The 23,186-nt window shown below is 41.9% G+C and overlaps 1 protein-coding gene and 1 long non-coding RNA gene across 2 annotated transcripts in view; one reads left to right on the top strand and one right to left on the bottom strand.

Annotated features, from left to right (window-relative positions):
* Positions 1-17,924, top strand: part of SLC28A3 (solute carrier family 28 member 3) — a 64,432-nt gene extending 46,508 nt beyond the window's left edge. The window contains exons 9-18 of the mRNA XM_003809182.6: positions 223-303; positions 1,749-1,829; positions 4,233-4,358; positions 6,325-6,455; positions 8,397-8,565; positions 8,969-9,166; positions 13,626-13,707; positions 14,432-14,530; positions 15,116-15,236; positions 16,155-17,924. Coding sequence (XP_003809230.4) covers positions 223-303; positions 1,749-1,829; positions 4,233-4,358; positions 6,325-6,455; positions 8,397-8,565; positions 8,969-9,166; positions 13,626-13,707; positions 14,432-14,530; positions 15,116-15,236; positions 16,155-16,281 — 1,215 coding nt within the window. The 3' untranslated portion in view covers positions 16,282-17,924. The remainder of the gene's footprint in view (positions 1-222; positions 304-1,748; positions 1,830-4,232; positions 4,359-6,324; positions 6,456-8,396; positions 8,566-8,968; positions 9,167-13,625; positions 13,708-14,431; positions 14,531-15,115; positions 15,237-16,154) is intronic.
* On the bottom strand, positions 13,170-17,622 carry LOC129393088 (uncharacterized). Its single transcript, XR_008619715.1, has 3 exons — positions 16,967-17,622; positions 16,100-16,329; positions 13,170-14,306 (listed from the first exon to the last, which is right to left on the bottom strand). It is a non-coding gene; the product is annotated as an uncharacterized LOC129393088 (long non-coding RNA).
* Positions 17,925-23,186: the final 5,262 nt, after the last annotated feature.

Here is a 23,186-nt window from a genome sequence, read left to right as displayed (position 1 = left end):
AAAAAGCTCACCATAGAAGACAGGGGAAAAAAGTCAAAGTCCTGTGACAAATTAGAATAAAAGACTGTAGATAGGGAAGCTGCCTGATTAAAGTTCAGTAGGAGTTTCCCATATTTTTATGATGTTTCAGAGGGAGAAAAGGAGACAGAGAGGAGGCCTGATATAAAACCTGCTGGTGCAGCTGGACCCATCATTAATCCATGTTTGTTTCTGTCCCCACAGGTCCTGCCGATCGTGGTTTTCTTCAGCACTGTGATGTCCATGCTGTACTACCTGGGACTGATGCAGTGGATTATTAGAAAGGTACTGGGGCTGGGAGGGACTGGGTTATAGGTGTAGAGCTGATTATCTCAGGCACGAAGTCCTCAAGGCCTTTTATGCAGGTATTTACGAAGTGCCTTTCTCTTCCTACCATTATCCACCATCACCACCTAAGTGATTAGATTCAAAACCTCCAATCCTAAATGTGTCCATGGAGGGAATTTTATCTCAGGAGCTTCTAATAGGGTTTTGATTTGCAAAGCACTGGATATCTTCATGAAACTATAGCAGTTACTTCTTTAGCCGAGGAATTGAGGTTAGATACTGCTGGGGGAAATGATGTTATTCCTTCATCTTGGTTATCCACCCTGTGCTTACCTTTTTTTCTTTTTTAAGCTACTCCTTAATTATATGCTACCTTGCTTAAGGAGGTTACAAAAGTAGACACTTCTGGTTTTGGAGGTGCTAGAGAAATTGAAGCAAAAAGGAGAAACAGCTTTTCACTCCTGAGGGAGTTTCATAAGCATGAGCGTGCATGCATACACACACACATACACACACACAGCTGAAGAGTTCATGTCCTTCCTGCTGCCCTAGCCTCAGTGAGTCCTATGTTCATGTGTTAGATCAGAGGACAAGGAGCTCCGTCAGCTAATTTGGATGCACCACACACGAGCACAGAGCAGTGCAGGCAGTGCTTGGGGCACAGCCACAGCCCTCCTTGATCCCAATAAATAAATCAAAATGTACAAAAAGAAAGAGAAGAGAGAGAGGGAACCAGAATACAGGTAGTAGCAGAGTTCAGAACGACAGCAAGAACTCCAGGGCCCATAATTTCCTGTTTAAACCCCAAAACACTCAGAATTGTTATGCTCTTGTCTAAACTAAAAAGCAAGGAGAGAGAATGCAACAGGAAGTCCTCATCCACCATCTCTAGTTGAAAGGCCAGTACAAAAGTGGAACCAAAAACCACGTTCATTTCAATTAAGTAAAAAAGACCAAACCTCAAATACATCCTGCTACATATGGGTGACCTTTGACAAAACAACTAAACTGTTCTGTGCTTTGGTTTCCTCTTTAATAAAATGAGTATAATTATATAGGACCTCTCTCAAAGAGTTATTGTAAGAATTAATTGCATTTTCTGGACTGTCAAGGGCTTAACACAGTGCCTGGAATGCAGTAAAGCCTTCCAGAAGCATGTTAGCAATTGTCATTTATTACTTGTATACAATAGACCTATAGAAATTGATTTGTATAATGTTCAAAGTATACGCAATGACTCAGACTTACTACTCCAATAAGAGGATTTGCTTGGCCTGCTCTAGGGGCTCAATAAGTTAAACTTACCTTTAGCTCCATCATTAGCTTGCTGACAAATGTTGAAGCCCTCAATATTTTACTCCAGTTTAAGGATTTTAACCCTACTTTGAAGTTTTGGGTATACAAAAAGTTCTTTGCTGACTTTGTCCCTTTCTTCCTTTTAGGTTGGATGGATCATGCTAGTTACTACGGGATCATCTCCTATTGAATCTGTAGTTGCTTCTGGCAATATATTTGTTGGACAAGTAAGTTGTAATATCAACAGAACAAAACATCTGTTGAAATGGATCGTCTCTTTCCAAAAAGCCAAATAAGAAAATAACACAATGTTCTTTTAGTGTAGAGAAAATGGTGTCAAAATAAGAAACCCCCAGTATTGGCAATGTCCAGATTCCAGAGGGAGAAGAGAGAGAGACAGAGAGAGAGAGAGAGAGAGAGACAGAGAGACAGACAGAGACAGACAGAGAGATACAGAGAGAAATTCCTTTTAACGGTCTGGGTATGGTATGTAGAATTGGGTTCTTGAGAATGTTTATGAAGAGGATGGAAGGTTGTCATTTTATTAAAGCATAGACATAGAGCTTCTCACATAGATTCTCAATAAATCTGAATTTAGTGATTGTGAGGTTTCTGGTCAACTCTTCAGAGGCTGGTAGCTCTTCCACTTGAATGGATTTCACTATCTCGAAATCTCCAAGCTACAAACATGGAACAGTCAGCCTCCCATTCTAAACTATAATGCCTGTGGCAATGGAGGAGACCAAGAAAGCCTTTCCACCAACAACCATGCAACTGTGTAAACACTTGAGCTTATTCTCAACTTGTCTGAACTGGCCAATATTCTGTCTTTGCTGAGCCTGAAGAAAAATGCTTTTAGGTTTTTCTCTTCTCATCAAAAATAAGCTTTTAGGCTTCAATTTTCACCTCCCTGTTCCATCACATGGAGAAATGCTCTTTTGCCTGAAGCCCATTTAAGCAAATAAATATCATGCCAAGGAGTGTCCCTCAAAATAGCAGCATGGCTAAGGGGTGGATCAGTAAGAAATTGTAATAAGCCCCTCATCACTCCAGATATGCAGCTTCAGGCAGAATGGAGTCACACGCCACAAAAACCAGGTATGAATGCTTGCCAGCACCACTGCCCAAGGAAACTGAATTTGAAGCAAAAATCAAGTCACTCAGAAAAACACATAGCCCCAAATCCCAGGCTTACAACTGCTCCGGGCAGGCTGAAACTTCTTGTTGGTAAGCCAACAAGAAGCACGGGCCTCTACTCTAAAGACTATGCTTATGGCTGGGCACAGTGGCTCACGCCTGTAATCCCAGCACTTTGGGAGGCCAAGGCGGGCAGATCACCTGAGGTCGGGAGTTTGAGACCAGCCTGACCAACACGGAGAAACCGCGTCTCTACTTAAAACACAAAATTAGCTGGGCATGGTGGCGTATGCCTGGAATCCCAGCTACTCAGGAGGCTGAGGCAGGAGAATTGCTTGAACCCAGGAGGTGGAGGTTGCAGTGAGCCGAGATCATGCCATTGCACTCCAGCCTGGGCAACAAGAGCAAAACTCTGTCTCAAAAAAGAAAAAAAAACCTATGCTTACTAGCCTGGAGCATAGTCTTTAGAGTGGGGGCCCATCCCATGCTTCCTTCCCTAGGAGTTGAAATTATTATAATTACAGTCATAAAATCTCTCAGGACTAATTAGGGCACCATCTTGAGTTGATTGCTCCTACCTGCGGGGTAAGAAGGCTCCCGCACAGGGTTCCTATTTAGTTGGTAAATCGAGGCTCCACACATTCAATCTTACAGAACAATTAGAGATAATAAGGAGAAAATTGTAAAATTGCACACAAGCTTCTGTGATGTTCAATTTGATACTTAATATGCTAAAAGTACAGCTATTATCTATGGAGAGCCCCCATGCCACAGGCTGCCTGTCCTCCTTAATGGGATTCAAGCCTTTACAACTACACTCTGTCTGCTTCTTCCTTTCCACCCATCAGAGAGGGGTCTCTGATTCTCAATTACAGAAGGGCCTGCGGGCACCTGTTCTTGTTATTGCTGAGGTTGTTTGTTTGTTTGTTTGTTTGTTTTTAATGCTTGTGTCTCTATTTCTCTGAGGTCAGGAAACAGGTTTAGGGTCTGTCAAGGTGAAGTTGGAAGACAGGAAGCCACAGTGGCTTAGAAATCACCCATCCAGAAGGTCAGGCCACTGGATAGAGTCAGTTGGCCCTTAGAAAAGTGTGCCAAGTCATCACAGAGTCCAGTCTTAGGCTGGGTGGAGGCCTTCTATGTCTAGCCTCACGAATTTTACAAAATTTATACATGACCACATATGGAAACTGATCTAGAGTTCAAATAACCCAGACGTCGATGGTGTGGGTTCTCAAATTTGAGCATGCATTGGAATCACCCGGAAAGCTTGTGAAAATACAGATTGCTAGCCCCCACCCTTGGAGTTTCTAATTTAGTAAATCGAAATAATTTGCATTTCTAACGAGTTTCCAGGTGACGCTGATGGAGCTGGTCTGAGGTTCACTCTTAGAAACTGTCTGCTTTAAAGAATAAAATTATGAGTAGATTGGCATGCCTTCCCCTGCCCCTACACAGATATAAAAAGGAATCTGGTCACCCTTCTTTGTCTCCAGACGGAGTCTCCACTGCTGGTCCGACCATATTTACCTTACATCACCAAGTCTGAACTCCACGCCATCATGACCGCCGGGTTCTCTACCATTGCTGGAAGTGTCCTAGGTGCATACATTTCTTTTGGGGTAAGAATGTTTTGGAATTATGAAAACACCAACCTCTTCTTTCTTTACTATTGTTATTTCTTTTCTTTTCCATTGCTGGTGGAAAAAGGAGGCCAAGAGAGTGTCTTTTTTTGCCATATGGCAAAAGTTGGTCACAGTTGCTTTGGCATTTGAACATAGGGATCCCAAGGAGTTTCGGGGCTTCATATACCTGCTGCCTAAATGTGAGTTCTATCTGCAGAATAAAAACAGAAAAATGCAATCATATGATAAAGTTGCTTTGGTTGAAAATTTAAATCTGTTAAAAAAAAAACAAAAAAAAAAACTATTACATCAGTCAAGGTGATCTGGACTGGGAGTCAGTAAACTATGGCCCATGGGCCAAATCCCAATTGCTCCTGTTTTTGGAAATGAATTATTGGAAAGCAACTACGTCTATTCATTTGTCTATGGCAGCTTTCATGCTACAGAGTTGAGTCGTTGTGATCCACAAAGACAACAATATTTATTCTCTGGCCCTTTACAGAAAAACTTTTTCTGACCCCTGGTCTAGAGCAATGATTCTCAAACCTTTCTGCACGTTAGAATCACTTGGGAGCTTTTAAATTCTCTAATGCCCAGGTCCATATCTCAGAGTAATTAAACTATAGTTCGTTGGGATGAGACCCAGCCATCAATATTTTTTAAAACTCCTCAGATTCTAATGTACAGCCAAGTTTGAGAGTTCGCAGTCTGTAGTATAAGGCTAGAGAATGTTATAACTGGTGCGTGCACCCCGACCCATAGAGCTTACAAGCCACATATAGACACAGTCCCCAATATTGAAACTGAGTAACACAGCCCAGTCACTGTGTGACTCAGAAGACTAGGATTTCTTACAAAATAAGTGGGCTTCATTGTAGGTCTTCATCCAGGCCTTGGAGTACCAATTAGTAGGAAGAGTCAAGAAGAAAGGAGCAAAGGACACCTGTGGAATGAGCAGCTTGAGTGGATCATCTGGGGAATGCCATCCCTACTGTAGAAATGCTGCCTCAAAAATGTTCTGGGGGGAACAGGATCAGGGAGGGAGGTGTTGATCCTGGAATTCTGAAAATATGTGGAAGAGAATCCAGAAACCATGTGAGGGCAGGGAGGAAGGGGAACGAGTGGACCTGCAATAAAGAAAACAGAAGTCGTGTACAGATTAAAGGACCACCAGATCAATGAAGATTGTATAAAGGCACCAAGGACCTCAGGAGAGCAAAAGGAAGATGGAGAGAGGAGAATATACACATCTGCACATCCCCTCCCCATCCCCTATCTAAAATGATGTAATGAGGCTGGGCGTGGTGGCTCATGCCTGTAATCCCAGCACTTTGAGGGACCAAGGCAGGCAGATCACCTGAGGCTGGGAGTTCAAGACCAGCCTGGCCAACAGGGTTGAAACCCCATCTCTACTAAAAGATACAAAAGTTAGCTAGGTGTGGTGGTGGGCTCCTGTAATCCCAGCTACTCAAGAAGCTGAAGCAGGAGAATCGCTTGACCAGGGAGGCGGAGGTTGCAGGGAGCCAAGATCGCACCACTGCACTCCTGGGTGACGGAGCAAGACTCCATCTCAAAAAAAAAAAAAAGTTGTAATGACATACATGCTTTAGGGGCTCTCTGAACATTCAAAAGGGCAACAGAGAGGTTGAGGAATCTTCCTTGAAAGTTTCCACAACACAGGATTAATTCTTTTCTGAAACGATCAGATTTTGGTTTTATGCTTCTCCCCAGGGATGTGGTCAATTAGCACAAATGTCTCCCTTATCCCTCAGCCTCTCAAGGTGATGCCCGCGACTTGGCTCAATGAGCTAGAGTGGCTCTTCCAGACCTCCAAAGAAACATTGTCTTCTGGCATAGAAACAACCCCTGCCCTGTTTCTTCCCTTGCAGAGCTCTTGGACCCTTCCTCTGAACACAAGAAAAAAGCTAATCCCAGGTTTGCCTTCTTTCTTCTGAAATTGCAGGTTCCATCCTCCCACTTGTTAACAGCGTCAGTTATGTCAGCACCTGCGTCATTGGCTGCTGCTAAACTCTTTTGGCCTGAGACAGAAAAACCTAAAATAACCCTCAAGAATGCCATGAAAATGGAAAGTGGGTAAGTGTGACACATTCACCTAATTAATGACTACCCAAGCCAGGGCGGGGGACTCCAGATTCAATGTACAGCAAAAATTTGATAACCGGAAAGCACGGTGAATTACAATATTAAAGTTAGTCCAAAGACTATTTAGACTTCACAAAAAAAAGTCTTATTTTATTTCCTTTTTTTGAGTCTTGCTCAAAAAAGACTTTTTTAAAGTTGCTCTGTCACTCAAGCTGGAGTGCAGTGGTATCAACACAGCTCACTGCAGCCTCAACATCCCAGGCTCAAGTTATCCTCCCACCTCAGCCTCTTAAGTAGCTGATACTACAGGCATGCACCACCACTCTCAGCTAATTTTTAAGTTTTTTAGAAACAGGGTCTCACTATGTTGCCCAGGCTGATCTCCAGCTCCTGGGCTCAAGGGATCCTCCTGCCTCAGCCTCCCAAAGTGCTGGAACCTGGCCAAAATCTTGTTTAATACTTGACATAAACCTCTCTAAATACCTAATGTCAATACATTTCCATATCTGTTTGTTGTAAAGATATTTCTTTATAAATATAGCAGAGTGTTTATGGAGCCTTGGTTTAGACAGAAAGCCATAGGATGACCATTTCTGGAGGTTCCTCCTATAAGAAAGCTGGTTCCTTTTCTTTTGCTCTGTGAAAAAGAAAGAAAAACAGAGTGGAAAAGACTAAGGGATTTAGGATGTTCAAGAGTATTTCATTAAATAACAGAATTCATCAGCAACCAACATGTGTCTGAAATTCACCCATACTTGTATGTAGATAAAGTCAACCGTGAGCGAAAAAGCAAGTTACCAAAGAATACAGCGTAATTCCACTTATAAAGTTACTCAGTGTGCAGACTTGCACAATGTTGTTTTTTTGTTTGTTTGTTTGTTTTGACAGGGTCTCACTCTGTCACCCAGGCTGAGCTCAAGTGATCCTCCCACCTCAGCCCCTTGAGTAGCTAGGACTACAGGCACGCACCACCACACCCAGCTAATTTTGTACTTTTTGTAGCGACAGTATTTCACCATGTTGTCCAGACTGGTCTCAAACTCCTGGTCTCAAGCAATCTACCTGCCTCGGCTTCCCAAAGTGCTGGGATTATAGGGTGTGAGCCACTGCACCTGGACACACAATGTATTTTTTAGGGAATACAGACATGTAGGAAAACTGTATAGAAAGGGGATGATGAGTGAATTTCAGGAAGACAGATACCTCTGAGATTAGAGGGGAGGATGAGATCAAAGAAGAGTACACAGGGGGATTCAAAGTGATGGTGGCACTCCATTTTTAAATGAGGTGATGGATTTACAGGCTTCCTTGGATCATTGGTTTGTTGTTGGTTTTGAATCATTAGTTTTTATACCATTTGTATTTTATAACTATTCTCTGGCAGCTGCTTGTAATAAAAATCATTTTTAAACTTGTAATTTTTTATCATTTTTCCAATTTTTTATTATAAATGTCCCCAAATTTAAAAAGTAATGTAAGTTACCCAGAGACTCTGGAGGCTAAGAGGATCGCTTAAGCCCAGAAGTTCAAGACCAGCCTGTGCCATGTAGCATGACCCCGTCTCTTAAAAAAAAAAAAAAAAAATTAGCCAAGCATGGTGGCACACACCTGTAGTCCCAGCTATTCAGGAGGCTGAGGAAGGAGGATCACTTGAGCCCAGGAGTTGGAGGCTCCAATGAGCTATGATCGCACCACTTTACTCCAGCCTGAGACACAGAACAAGACCCTATCTCTTTAAAAACAAGAACAAACATGGTTAAATACTCATATGCCCACTTCATGATGTCATGAGATTCAGGTGAGTATTTTGAGCAAGGCAGGGGCCTTAGAGTTTGTCTCTTATCTAAGCTCTGATTATGCTACTTCTGCACCAATGGTGTCCATCCCCTGACAACTCCTTGGTAATTCTGGAATTGCTATTTCTTGATAAAGTGATTCAGGGAATCTTCTAGAAGCTGCAACACAGGGAGCATCCTCCTCCATCTCCCTGGTGGCCAACATCGCTGTGAATCTGATTGCCTTCCTGGCCCTGCTGTCTTTTATGAATTCAGCCCTGTCCTGGTTTGGAAACATGTTTGACTACCCACAGCTGAGTTTTGAGGTATAATCACATCACGCCCCTGCCCTCTGTTTTGTTTCTGCCTATCTTTGTTTAAAAATAAAATAGGTTTGTAAACAGCCCACCCTAACAACCTCAGTAGACTCTTCCACACCGTAGAAGCTTCTAATGCATCCCCCAACTTCCCACCCACCTTTTCTCTGTCTCCTATCCCCCTCCTTCCCCACAACGACAGTCAGTCTCTCCTGGCCCCTTCCCCAAGAATCCAGCTTCCTTCAAATGACCGATTTCTAGCCCTGATTCCTGATGGGTAAAGATGGGCAAGGGAAGAAGGAATTTGTGTGCCCAAAGGAGACAGAGGGGTCAGGAACAGTGTTGTCACCGAGGAGGCAAAACTGAAAGCAAATCACTATTCTAATCAAGTGTCTACTTTTGGTTTCTGTAGCTAATCTGCTCCTACATCTTCATGCCCTTTTCCTTCATGATGGGAGTGGAATGGCAGGACAGCTTTATGGTTGCCAGACTCATAGGTTATAAGACCTTCTTCAATGAATTTGTGGCTTATGAGCACCTCTCAAAATGGATCCACTTGAGGAAAGAAGGTGGACCCAAATTTGTAAACGGTGTGCAGCAATATATATCAGTGAGTAAATATTTTAATTTCTCAGTACATTTCTTCATCACATACCTGCATTCGTCTATTACTTATGCCTCTGTGTGTCAAGCACTATGCCAGGCACCTGGGATAGATTAGAGAGCAAAACAACCTAAAATCCATTGCTCATGGAGCTTATAATGTACATAGCACTTCCTAACTTTCAGTTATGTTGAATTAGAGTGTGCGTGTGTGTGTAGACACAGCTAATCATTGCCATTGTAATCATCTACTTTTGAGAACTGTGGACACAGACCCAGAGTCACATGAGCTGGGACTGCAATCAATTAACCAAAATGTGTTGAATGCCTTTTATGTGCAATGCACTGAGTACTGAGGCCATAGCAAGTCATGGGGCCCCTGCCCTCATAGTCTAGTGGCTAACAGTCTAGTGATCTTAAAGCACTCTCCCTTTGAACTTAATGGATTCTGTGAGCTCTGAGAAACTGTCCAAAAGTAACATGCCTGGACATCCTCGAGAGTTAGTGTAGCATCATCACTGCTCTCCACGTGGATGAGGGAGAGAAAAGGCTCAGAGTCTGTGACCTGAAAGCCTTGAGACAAGCACCCATAATTATGTCAGGACTTCAGGTCAATAGCTTGCAAGGAGGCATTCACATCTGCCTGGCCTTTGGTGGGATGAGGAACTCAGGTGAGGTTATGTTTGTAGTTGAGTTTGCAACTTTCTTCCCTGGAGAACAGAATTGTCACACTGGAAACTCTTAAGGAAATGATGAACATTCCTGAGCACCCCTAGTACTCGTTGAAACAATCCATTTGGAATTAATGTTCCAGGCATGTATTTGGTTTAAAAATGAGAGGAAAAGCAGCCTGCCTAAGGTTCTGAGTCTGCTCGCCCACAAACAACACTACCATCCTTCCCAGCTTCCCAAAGAACAAGCCTGCAGATTTACTCCCACATAGCACATCAATGTAACAGCCCACTCCTAGGGAGCACTGATTTATATTTTACAGCTGGGGCATTTTGACCCAACACATCTGACATGAGCAGGGACTCTGTAGATTTCCCTGTTCTCGCATGTTCATTCTTCAACTAACCTCCCAGTAAAGCTTGGCCAATTATCCTCATTGTTTAGATGCCACCAAAACCAGTTTGTTTCCCTGCCAAAAGTAAACAATAGGCTAAATTAAGTGAAATGTTTTCTATCCCCAATTGCCAGTTGCCAGGAGAGAATCGTTTTGTTAATGAGCAAACCGGGCTCTGCGTTCTGGCAGCACGAAGCAATTTTGTGGAAAGGTTATTAGGAGGGTAGAGACAGAACAGTAGAGCTGATTGAGTTTAGGGGTGAGCCCAACCAAAGGCAGGCACAGAGAGAACATTTGGAAACAGGAGCTCAGTGGCCTCTGCTATTGTTGAATCATGATGGGAAAGGCATTTTGTTTCTCCAAATTTCTAATTTGCAATCAACAAAATGCAGATGAGTCCCAGCAATTTTTGCTCACAACCTAGAAGTGGAGAAGGGCGTCCCAACAGTCTCCTGGAAAAGGTGCCACAGAACAGAACATACCATGTGGGTCCGTGAGGCAAAACCCCAGTGATATCCACTGAATTATGCCCATGCCGACCTCCATCTGAGATAAGAGGGAGAATACTATGCAGCCCCCATGCCCCTAGGATGAGCCCTTTATTCCATCACTTTCTCTTTCCTAAAGATAATACTTTGCCTGTTTTTATTCATTTGTTTACATGTAACACATACCATAGTACAGAATTCAAAAGGTCCAAAAAAAGATAAAGGAAAAAGTAAGGCATCCTTCTTATTTCTCTGGAGCTCTTCTCCCTGGAACGTATACTCACTGTTTTTAACCTTGTCCTTTGCACTTAATAATGTGTCTCAGGTACCTTTCCACATCAGTGCCTGTGACATAGTATTCTATTGCATAGCACACCGTAATTCATCTTAACCAGTCTCATGCTGATAAGCAGTTATCTGTTTTTTCACTATCAGAGATAGATAGTGTTAAAATGACCATCCTGTACGTATGGCATCTTTGCCCGTGCAGACACAAGGAGAGCTGTGAGGTGTGTTATTAATATTTTCCTAGTACGGTGCATCTCTTTTCATCACATCGTCTTGCACATTTGTGGGCAAAGTCAACCTGGAATTATCCCAGACTCCTTTTTCTCTTCTAAAACCAATCATGGCCCCATCTGTGTATCCCCTTCTCAGTTATCCCTGGAAAGGGGAAAGAGGAGTTTCAAGCTCTTTTATGTCATCTTTCCCCCCACAATCTCTTAATAAGCATGCCTGGTTTTGAAGCCAGCTGAACTAAATGAAAAGTGCTAGAATAAAAGTGGGGAACAAGGACAGCTTTTCCAGGAAGGGTAGACTGCATACCTACTTGAAATATTTTTTTCCTGCCAGCTATATGCGTGCTGATGGAAAATATCAACAAAGGAGAGTTCTCAGAAACCATGAGAGAGAAGAGGGGCCTTGGAATCAACAAAAATCTTACCATGGCCACTTGAGTCTTGAATGAGTGTAGCATTGCTCGGTTTGTTCTTTGAACAAAATCATAGGGTTTTGAGAATATTGGAAAAGTATTGCTTCAGTCACGTGGGTACCTTTGTCAGACTGGGTGTGCCTCTGGTGAACAACAGAGTACACGGAATCTTCTGAGCTTCCTATAGTCAGTCCTCAAACTGAGGAAAAATTGTCTGGCCTAAGCAGCATCTCTTGAGTCACAGTGCCACACCCTTGCTTTCACGAATTCATCTTCCATCCTCTGACTGCCCCGTGACAGGGATGTTCCTTCTCCTACTTCCAACTGGGCATCCTAACTTTCCCACGGAGTGGTCAGAGTTGTGGTACACACACCATGGCCAGACTATAAGGAAGCTCCTGTGATAGCTGAGAATCTCATTTTTACTAACAAACATAATTATTTTTAAATTATATCCTTTTCACTGAATTATAATTTATATACCAACTTAAGGGCTCAGTTTTGATGTCACCTGTGTAACCACAACTATAATCAACATATAGACTATCTATCTCCATCACACCTTTAAAAAAAAAAAGTTTTCCTCATGGCCATTTGTAGTCAACAACCCCACTCCCATCCCCATCCAAAGACCTAGTCCCAGGCAACCAATAGCCATTCTTTCACTGTAAATTATGTTTGCATATTCTAGAATTTCTTTTATTTTTATTATTATTTTTGAAATGGAGTCTCACTCTGTCACCCAGGCTGTAGGGCAACGGTGCGATCTCAGCTCATTGCAACCTCTGCCTCCCGGGTTCAAGTGATTCTCCTGCCTCTGCCTCCCGGGTAGCTGGGATTACAGGCACACACCATCATGCCTGGCTAATGTTTTTTTTGTTTGTTTGTTTTTTGTATTTTTAGTAGAGGCAGTGTTTCACCATGTTGGCCAGGATGGTCTTGAATTCCTCACCTCAAGTGATCTACCCGCCTCGGCCACCCAAAGTGCTGGGATTACAGGCATGAGCCACCGCACCCAGCCCTAGAATTTCATATACATGTGCTCACTTAGCATTCATGTTTTTGCATGTGTTTCCTTTTTATTGCAAAGCAGCATTTCATTTTATGGGTATCCACAATTGTTTATCCATTTGCCTACTGAATGACATTCAAGTTGTTTCCAGCATGAGGCTATTTAATAAAGCTGCCATATATATTTATGTACAATCTTTTTGTGGCATGTGTTTTTGTTTCTCCTAGAAAAATTGCTGGGTCATTCAGGCAGAGCAAGTAAACTTAAGAAGAAACTTCCATACTGTTTCACAAACAGACTGTGTCATTTTACATTCCCACCAGCAGTGTATAAAAGTTCTAGTCACTTCACATCCTTGTCAACACTTTGTATTTTTTAATTTTAGTGGAGGTATAGTAGTATCTCATTGTGGCTTTATTTTGCATTTCCCTGGTGATCAATGATGTTGAACATCTTTTCATGTACTTTTTGGTTATTTACATAGCTTTTGTGAAGTATCCAAATCTCTATCCATTTTTCCTTGGCTGTTGGTCATCTTATTGAGTTATAACAGTTCTTTATATAGTCTGAATAAGTCCTTTTTCAAGTAAATGTAATGTGAATATTTTCTGGGACCAATTTTGTATCTCCAGCAACTAGTCCTGTCCCTGGCACACTGTAGCAGATGGCCAGGTCATATGGAATATTAGAAGGTATTATTGACCAGGAAGCAGCATTTGTAGAAGCCAAGGCTACCAATCGTAAGCCCTTTGTAGAGAGTCACTGAATCCACACAGCCCCCTTCCAACTTCCCACAAAATTCAAGTGGAGATGGTAAAAGAGGTCTAGGAAGTAATGGGTATTTGATACCATGGACTGTGCATTTATTTGTCGATATTGAATTTATGGTCAAAATGAAGCCTAGTTGGATGTCAGATTTGTTAAGCCAGATCAGATTGTGTATACATATGTGTTTATGCTTGCTTACAGATTCGTTCTGAGATAATCGCCACTTACGCTCTCTGTGGTTTTGCCAATATCGGGTCCCTAGGAATCGTGATCGGCGGACTCAGTAAGTGAAAAGAACATTCTTCAACAACACAGATGTGCCATAGACATACTTGGATCCCCATTTTGCTCTGTACTGTTATGTCAGAAAAAACAAAGGCCTTTGCAATAGTCATGAGTCCTCTGGGATCTATTTTTTTAATCTAGTCTGCAATATAGTTTTCCCTTGCACACCCAAGCTGACCTCAGGAAAAATTTTCTCAAACATACAGATGCTTCTCCCAGCCCAAGGGTGACCTGTAGGCTTCACCTTACATGCCAATGCCAATAGGTTTATGATGGGCACCTGGAGAAGGATTCTGAGAGCCATTGGAAGTCCAGTGGAAGAATGCTGTGATTTCTTAGTGGTGTCTGCCACGGGCATAGAAGTAGATGGTGACAGTTGAGTTTCACATCATCTCCTTAGTCTATGCCTTCTGCCACTCTTTTGCCTTGCCATGACCTCAATAAACAGCCCTTTGGATGAAACTTAGGAGGTTTTTCTTCTGTGGAGAATGAGCCTTTGAGCCTTTTGGCAAGCAAGCCTCTTCCCTTCTTCCCACAGCAGAGAATTTCTGTGTATGTGGAGTTTATTACTAAGTTCTTGAATCTTGAATTTCCCAGCTAAGTTAAAGAAAAAAAAAAAAAGTCAGCTGACCTGAGCCCAGCCTCAGAACAATTTTCAGAGGCTAAGAGTTTTAATCAGTACTTCAACATTGATCTCACATCCCTCCTTCCATGTTTCCCAGCATCCATGGCTCCTTCCAGAAAGCGTGATATCGCCTCGGGGGCAGTGAGAGCTCTGATTGCGGGGACCGTGGCCTGCTTCATGACAGCCTGCATCGCAGGTACTGCACCCTGTCCTTTGTGTCCCAGTGCCCACAGGATGAATGGCAGCTTTCAGGACAGGCAGTGCCTCCAGCTTGCATGTGCAGCACACGCTGCCACAGAAAGCTGAGAGTTAGAGCTGCTCTTAAGCATATTGTAAAGTTAAATGTGTGCAGTGTGGTGGAGGAGCTAAGAACAGAATGAGGGTTCAGTGACTTCCTTAATTAATAAAATAAATGGGGCCGGGTGCAGTGCCTTACACCTGTAATCCCAGCACACTGGGAGGCCAAGGCGGGTGGGTCACCTGATGTCAGGAGTTTGAGACCAGCTGTCAGGAGTTTGAGACCAGCCTGACCAATGTGGCGAAACCGCATCTCTACTAAAAATACAAAAATTAGCTGGGTGCGTGCCTGTAATCCCAGCTACTTGGGAGGCTGAGACACTTGAATCGCTTGAACCCGGGAGGCGGAGGTTGCAGTGAGCCGAGATCATGCCACTACACTCTAGCCTGGGCAAAAGAGCAAGACTCTGTCTCTAAATAAATAAATACATAAATAAAACTAAAAAATAAATAATAAATAAACGGGACTCTGTTCCACTTCTAGGCATACTCTCCAGCACGCCTGTGGACATCAACTGCCATCTTGTTTTAGAGAATGCCTTCAACTCCACTTTCCCTGGAAACACAACCAAGGTGATAGCTTGTTGCCAAAGTCTGTTGAGCAGGTATTGTATTCTTGATTATAATTTCTTTATACTCCATTAATAATCAAATCACACCTAAATATCCACTTAATTTTTTTTTTTTTTTTTTTTTGAGACGGAGTCTTGCTCTGTCACCCAGGCTGGAGTGCAGTGGCACAATCTCCGCTCACTCATCGACTTAATTTTATAACTTTATGACTCTATTTAAAAGTAAGAACTTATGCGGTGATTCTAACCACCTTTCACTCTGACTTTTCTCAGATAAGGCTAGCAACTATAACACTAGCTAGTGCTACTCAAGCATTTAATATGCACCCAGCTGTGTGTTACGCACTTTGTATGAATTAGCTCACTTAAACCTTGCAACCACTGTATAAGTTGGGCACTATCTTTTTTTTTTTTTTTCATTCCACAAAATTAAGGCTTAGGGAAGCTATGTCTACTCCAGCAAAATTAGCACAAGTACAAGTGAGATACAAAATTCAGGTTGATCTTCCTGCTAAGCCTATGCCCTTAACTGCTACCCTCTGCTGGCTCCCCTTCAAGGGGATCCAGGCTGTCCAGACAACACGATGATCGTCTATGGTGAACAAGAAACTACCAGTGACCCATGCCAGCCACCCCCACCCTGTACAGTTTTAATTTGCAAAATCAATGTTCCCACACAAGGTGCCATCCTTAATGTGCAAGTGTTTTATAAGGATTGATTCTATCCTATCTTTGCTTGTTATGGAGGAAATAGGGAAAGTTCTTGAGGACACCCAGAATTTAGGAGCCAAAACAACTTCCCCAGTGTCTCTGTCCTTTAATCCACCCTAACCAGAATGTGAGCAAGAAAATCAGCTTCCTGCCCTGAACTATTTTTAATGTCATTGTCTGCTCACCTACTGTTTCTGCCATCTATGGCTCATGTAACTGTTTCTTTCCACTTTCCACCAGCACTGTTGCCAGGGGTCCTGGTGAAGTCATCCCAGGAGGAAACCACAGTCTGTATTCTTTGAAGGGCTGCTGCACATTGTTGAATCCATCGACCTTTAACTGCAATGGGATCCCTAATACATTTTGAGGTCAGCCACTTCTCCAGTGGAACTCTGAAGTACAGATGCTGAATTTTCTGCTTTGGAAAGAAAAAAAAACAAAGCTATTGTCCACAGATTGATGCTTCCATAATGGAATCAGCTTTAATTGCAAGGAATGAAGAAAAACAAGAGTGGACCTTCAAAGCTACAACATTTTCCTCCTCCCCTCCCTCCCCACCAGCCCCTTCCCCACCAAGAACTGCTATGATGTCCCAAAGTGAGGTGTTGTTGATTCCAGTCTCAATGGGATTTTCTGACTTTAATGTTTGCAAGGCATTTCACCCGAATACAGCTATAAATGGCAGCTCCCAACAACTGGGCTCTGACTCACCCACACCCACTTAGTGTCCACTAAGTAGTCCAGGGTGACTCAGTTTAAGCACATCTCAGGTGAGGTCACTCTGCATATACCTTGGCTTACCTGAAATAGCCTGAACTTGAATCTCACATAAGGGAAAACTAGTCATCAATCACCAACTAACTCACTGACTACCCTCAGGAAGTCCTGCAGAAATCAAGAGTCCTTGAGGAGAACATGTGGACCATACCAAAACCAGGGTTTAAATCCATTCTGCTTAAGAGTTCTATCATCAGTCAGTTTAACCATAAATTACACTACAGAAACAAACAACCCAAAAACCTCAGTGGCTTACAGATTTATTTTTCACTCACATGTTTGTAATGATCCATCTTGGTTGTAATCCATATTGCTTCAGGACCCAGTCTAAAGGAGCAGCCTCTTAGGGGGGCTTGTTGGTCTTAAGAGGGAAAAGAAAGGTGGGAACCACATGATGGCTCTTTCATCTTCTGCTAGGAAATGATACCCTTTACTTCCATGACATTCCATTAGCCAAAACAAGTCCTGTGACAGGCACGATGTCAGTCACCACAGTTAAATTATCCTGTCATAGGGAGGGATAGTGAATATTTTGCAGAAGTAATATGATACACCATAAGGGTATATAATATCCATGTCTCCCTTCAAGGAGCCATCCTGTTGTAGGCCATAACGGTAGGCCTATTCATCTGCACATTTGGTAATGTATTCCTGGTGACAAAGCAGCTACTCTTCAATCAAAAGCCGTGTAAGAAGCAGTTGAGGAAAAAAAGTCCTGGTTGAGCTCTGAAAACCTTGCATTGATAATTTCATTGACCAGGATGGCATCAGTATCAAACTTGAAGAATGGGTGTCAGTGTCTAAGAAAAAGATTCCAGAGACAATGGTGGTGTGCTCTTTAATGAAATGCCCATCACCACTGCTCTTAATAGCATGAAGACCACATGCTGTGAGAAAACACAAACATCAATTACCAAGTCAAGAAACAGACACTGAATGTGAAAAAGGTTTTGAAATACATTAAGTAATTTATTTTATTTCTATTTTTCCTTCTGTTTGTGTACAAGAGTAATTTAAAAGAAAAATCTATGTGAAAATAGTTGGGGTTTTTTGTGTGTTTTGTTTTTTGTGGTGGTGAAGGAGGAGGCCTAATGTCCAGAGGACTGTTTATCCCTGAAGTATGATATACTAAAATATTTCTCATTATTTGTATCAATTTTCCTTGGAGCTCAATGTGCCCTTGCAGTCTTCAGACTTTATTTTAGGAAAATATATTTGCATGTTTTCCCCCCATTCTCAATGTTTGGTGTCCTGGTTCATCATACCCCACAGAATGTTATGTATATGTATCATACCATTCCTCTGTGGACATGCATTTACTTTGTTTACAGGTTTTGGTTTGGGGGTTCTCTTTTTCCTACTCTGGACAGTGCATGTACATTTACTTTGCATGCTGGTGCTTTTTTTTCTATAGCAATGGTGTCTGATAGACATATGCAAGTCACATGTAATTTAAGATCTAGTAGCCACACTAAAAAACAGGTAAAATTAATTTTAATATATTTAACTCAATACATTGGAGATATTATTTCAGTAAGATATTTTTCATTCTTATGAAACTAAGTCTGTCTGGTTTGCATATCTCAGTTGAGACACTAAAGTTTTACTGATAATACTTAATCCATGTTTAGATTTCATAAAATCTAAATTTGCAAAGTAAATTTACATACTCATGTCGGTCTAAATGTGCTTAAAAGTTTTCCAATAACTGAAATGAGTATCAGTTTTAAATTTAAAAATTTGTTACTTGGTTACTCCATATTTCAGGTATTAATGGCTACCATATTGGTCAGAGCAGTTTCATAGGATGATTTCCCAGGTTTGAAGTGTGTGTATATTTCTGGTATTATAAGATGTCAGACTGGTTTTTGGAGAAATATGTTGTCTCAATTTTTACCTGCTTTGATATGACCTTTCTGTGTATACGTGTGACATTCCTTTATAAATGCAACATGTTCACATAGGTCCTACGCTGATTCCTTATTAGTGCTGTGCATCCTTGAACTGAGAAAGGGGGTATTATTCCTGAGCTATATTATAAGAGGATAGTAAAGGCCAAGGACCAGGAAAATGAGCTGGTTAAGCCTCTTGAGCTTGTTACCTCCAGAAACCTCACCAATATCCTGTGAACGTTGTAAGTGGCCCTTCTCCCAGTGAAACAACCTAATGGAGGTTTTTGGTGCATGGTGATGTTTTTATTCCTCTTTAGCAGACATAGAAGCTGGAGGCTGCTTGTCCTCCCCAGTTTCTCCTTCACCCACATACATATAGTGGGCAAAGATGGCATGCCTATGTTTTTCAGCTGTTTGAGCCCGCTCACTGTTGACAGATTGTTGCTGTTGGTCTGTGCTCCCCAACCTTGCCTCAAGCCAGGGCTGCAACATCTCCTTAGGAGAACTCCGTGCTCTGTCCAGTCCACCCATGAAATCCAAAGCCCCTAGCCGCCTCTGTGTCTTCCCACTGGTAGTTTTCCCTAACCTGAAAGCCCCTTTTGGTATACAGTATTATGGTTCCAGATATGAGTGTTTCCTCATTTCAATGAAGATGGAAGTTTACTGCTGCTTATTCTCCGTGTTGTTTTCTATTGGTTTGCAAAAAACAGGGAGAGGGGCAGAAATGATATTTCTCTTCGCAATCCAGAAACTGGTTATAAACAAATTCTCTGACCCTGGAGAGGCCTTAGGGTCTCAGCCAAAAATAGATTTGAGTCATGGGATACAGAGCATTGTCTGATTTTTTTTTTCTTCCCATTGGTAAAGTCAACATATCCCAGCAGTTAGGTCTAAGTGACAGTCTCCTTAACTATGCAGATTACTAACAGGCATTCATTTTGCAAATGCTCCCACTTGATTGCTTTCATATTTCTGTAGTTTAATTAGGCTGGTAGGGCACTGTGAAGAGCTTAAGACATGCACTTGTCCAATAAGACTGATTTCCAGTTACAGAACAATTCCAAAAATCAAGTATGCTTATAAAGAAGGTATTATAAGCCAACAAGGACACAGTGTGCCAGGAAGGATTAAGTTACCCTGACTGTACGGGAGTGGGGCAAGGGGAGGCAATCACTCACATTTTAAACAGGTAGGAGCGTAGGACTCAATAACTGTCTCTGGTACAGGTACACCATGTGGTGCTAATGAACCATATGGTCCTAAGAAAGGCTGCTCTTTACAGCCTGTTACTTAATTTTGTTTTAAGCTCAAGCAGGAAGAAAAGCATAGACTTTTCTTTTTCTAGCTCTAAAAACTACACAACCTTGTGATAACAATGATATTTTCCTTTATATCACAAAGGCAATGTGACTGCTCCTTGGTTATAGAATGAGTACTTTCAACCTGTTTATTAGTGGGCTACTTTGCATTTTCATTCCAGGAAACTTTGGAGATTAAACAGTGAACCTACATCAAGTCAGCCCTTCTTAACCATTATGCATTTTGCAAAATGGAAGGACAGTGGCTGGTATTAGGGATATAGCCTATAGCCACAGAACAGAGAAAAGTACTCAAGTGACAACCTTGAAATTTAGTCCTCTGGCCACTGACAACTAACCACTTTGCCATGAGAAACCAGGATTAGGAAAAAACTGAAGTCTTACAAGCCATATGAACACGAATTAGAGCCTACCTCTTCCAAGTACTGGCCATGCTTCCAATAATATTCATAAAATAAGAGGATAGGAAAACCTTAGGTCATTCAGAAATGCTTCATCTCTCCTTCCACCTTCTGGTCATGCAGAACTGGCAAACCCACAGATCACTATGGCCAAGAGCAGAGTTGGGGCAGTATTACCTGGTCTAAACGAAATCCTTTCAACTGCAGGGTGCCTATCTCATTCCATGATTATTTGTCCATATGTCTAACCTCTAGAATACTAGTTCTTATGTATCTTCAGTACCTAGTACCTGGCATTCAGTACACATTCAGTAAATATTTGTTTAACCAATGAATGAGTGAATGAATGAGGACTGCAAAATAGCTAACCTTCACACAAGCAAGAACAGTTGACTGGCCAACTTACCGAATCTCATTAAAAATGCATACTTGTCTTAAACTTTGCAAATTGAGAAATTGAAAATCTTCCTCTCCTCTTAATCTCATTTCCTATAGTCCGTCAGTTAATATTTTGATGTCCCTGTGAATTTTTCTCTATATATGATAAACAATACAATAAGTTATAATGTCAGAGTGGATGAGTCTTCTCTCTAGCCCAATGCCTGAATCACTTTCACATTTCCCCCTTCCTCTTAGCAAAATCGGGTAAATAATTTTGCTTGTCTTATAATATCAACTGTGTTGTAAAATGATTAGCAAACAAAGTTCAGGAGATTGGCCTTCTTGATCATGTGCAATGCAAGCCTACAGTTTAGTAGTGTTGACTATGTTGACACTAAATGGAATTATTAGAAGTATCCCAAAAGCCAACATAAATAAATGCAGAAATAAGTGTAGCTGGATTCTCTCCATATGAGCAATTGTTTTGCTATCATATTTGGAAAAGCTCTGCTGGTTGCTGCTTCTAGCAGGTTTGGAAATGTGATCCAGCAGCCAAGAACCCAGCTCTGGAGCTGGACTGCCAGGGCTCAAATCTTGGCCCCACCAGTCACTAGATCCATTATCTTGGAAATTTATGTAACCACTCTGTCTCAGTTTCCCCATCTGTAAAATGCAAATAAACATACTTCTCCCTCATATTTTTGTGAGGATTAAGTACGTTCGCATGTAAAGCACTTAAAAGAATACCCCACAGAGAAAGGCTATAAAATACTTTCTTTTTCTTCATTGAGATATAATTTATGTATGTAAATGCACAGATTCTATGTAAACAGTTCGATGCATCTTGACAAATGTGTACACTCACATGTCAATCACCCCAGTCAAATGTAGCTCACTGACTTTCTTAGAAAGTTCCCTAGTACCCCAATCTCACCCCTATCCCTCCAGGCAAGCCTGATTACTTTTCTTTCCCCTATAGATTAGAGAGAATTTCATATAGATGGAATTATACAATGCATGCTCTTTTGTTCCTTGTTTTCCTCACCCAACATAATGTATATGTTTTATCCAGTAGGTTGTTCTGTCTTTATTGCTGAGTAGTAGTTCACTGTATACCACAATTTTTATATCCATTCTACTCTTGATGGACATTTAGGTTGCTTTTAGTTTTTACAGAATATTTGTTTTTGAAGAACTTCTATTTTCCACACATTCTTTAGGTGTTTCAGAATATGTTACACTCTGGAAATATGAATTGGGATGTGCAGGTGTGATCTACCCACACGGTAGTTTGTTTCCTGTGGCCCTTTCTCTCCCTCCTAATCTTCAGAGCCTCTTTACTTATCTGTTGTTCTTCACAGGGATTTAGAAAATTGTTGGCTTCAGGCCACAAAATGGGAGACCGGTGATGACTGAGTCTCAAAAGGGAATAACAGGGCAACCAGAGCACCGTGCGGTCACTGATGGTTGAATAGGATTTGATTAGCCGGGCCCTGTGCCACATAACAGCCCGTTGCTGCATTTTGAGAAAAATCACTTGGCTTTTCTTAGTCTCCAGTAAAAGTAAGAGTTACATTCGCATTTGACTTCATATGTTCATAGTACAGGAACATGAATGAAAACATAAGAAACAAGAAATGTGAAAAACACTTGGAAGTTTGAAAGTAGTGCAAGAAAGCCTGACGTACGTGAGCGTTGAGCTCTGCTCGCTGTGAAACCGATTTTGCCTCAAGCAGCTTGCGAGTTACAGAAGCGTCCGTTGGCTGAAAATTCGGCTGAAAATTTTGTTATTCAGTGGCTACAATAAATGTAATCCCATTTATGGGAAAGGCTGGCCGGTTCTTGAAAGTACTTTTGCGAAACAAAGACCCTAATTCTCATTAGAATTCACCCATCAAAACTCAATGCCGCAGCCCGTTCTGACAAGGACATCTCGAGTTGAGGATTATTTGCTGTCTTTAATCATCCATTTATCAGTGTCCGGCCCGGGAAAATAGTTTATCCAGAAAGCGAGGGTCTCCCCCGCTACTTAAACCAAATGGAACCAAACAGAAGGAAACAATTTGTTCTCGGGGACTCAGTAGAGTCCTCCGTCGCAGTCTGATTTGACTACTCTGTTTCCATAGCAACAGACGAGGCGTCCTCGAACCAGCGAGACGTGCGGAACATGATGTGCTCGCAGGAGGCTGCAGCTGGGCGCTCAGGAACGCTGTTTTGTTTTGTTTTGTTTCTCAAAAGCTACTGAAGTATTCAGAAAGAATCCAATCAAAATTGCATTTAAAATGGGTAGTGGGGGGGGGGGTTGTTCTTTTCTGGCCTTTCTGATGACATGAGGATGAAATTAATTTCTGAAATGCGTTCTCCTTCCTCTTACCAGTAATACCAGGAATACGCTTGAGGGGAATTTTAATCAGGTTAAAGGTTTTTACCTGTGCCTCTGCTGAGGTGTATAGCACAGACAGCGACCAGAAATGAATGGCAAGGAAACGCACAGATCCCGAT

The sequence above is a fragment of the Pan paniscus genome, chromosome 11 (genome assembly GCF_029289425.2).
Source record: "Pan paniscus chromosome 11, NHGRI_mPanPan1-v2.0_pri, whole genome shotgun sequence".
NCBI classification, from domain to species: domain Eukaryota; kingdom Metazoa; phylum Chordata; class Mammalia; order Primates; family Hominidae; genus Pan; species Pan paniscus.
This window is presented reverse-complemented; position numbering and strand designations above follow the sequence as displayed.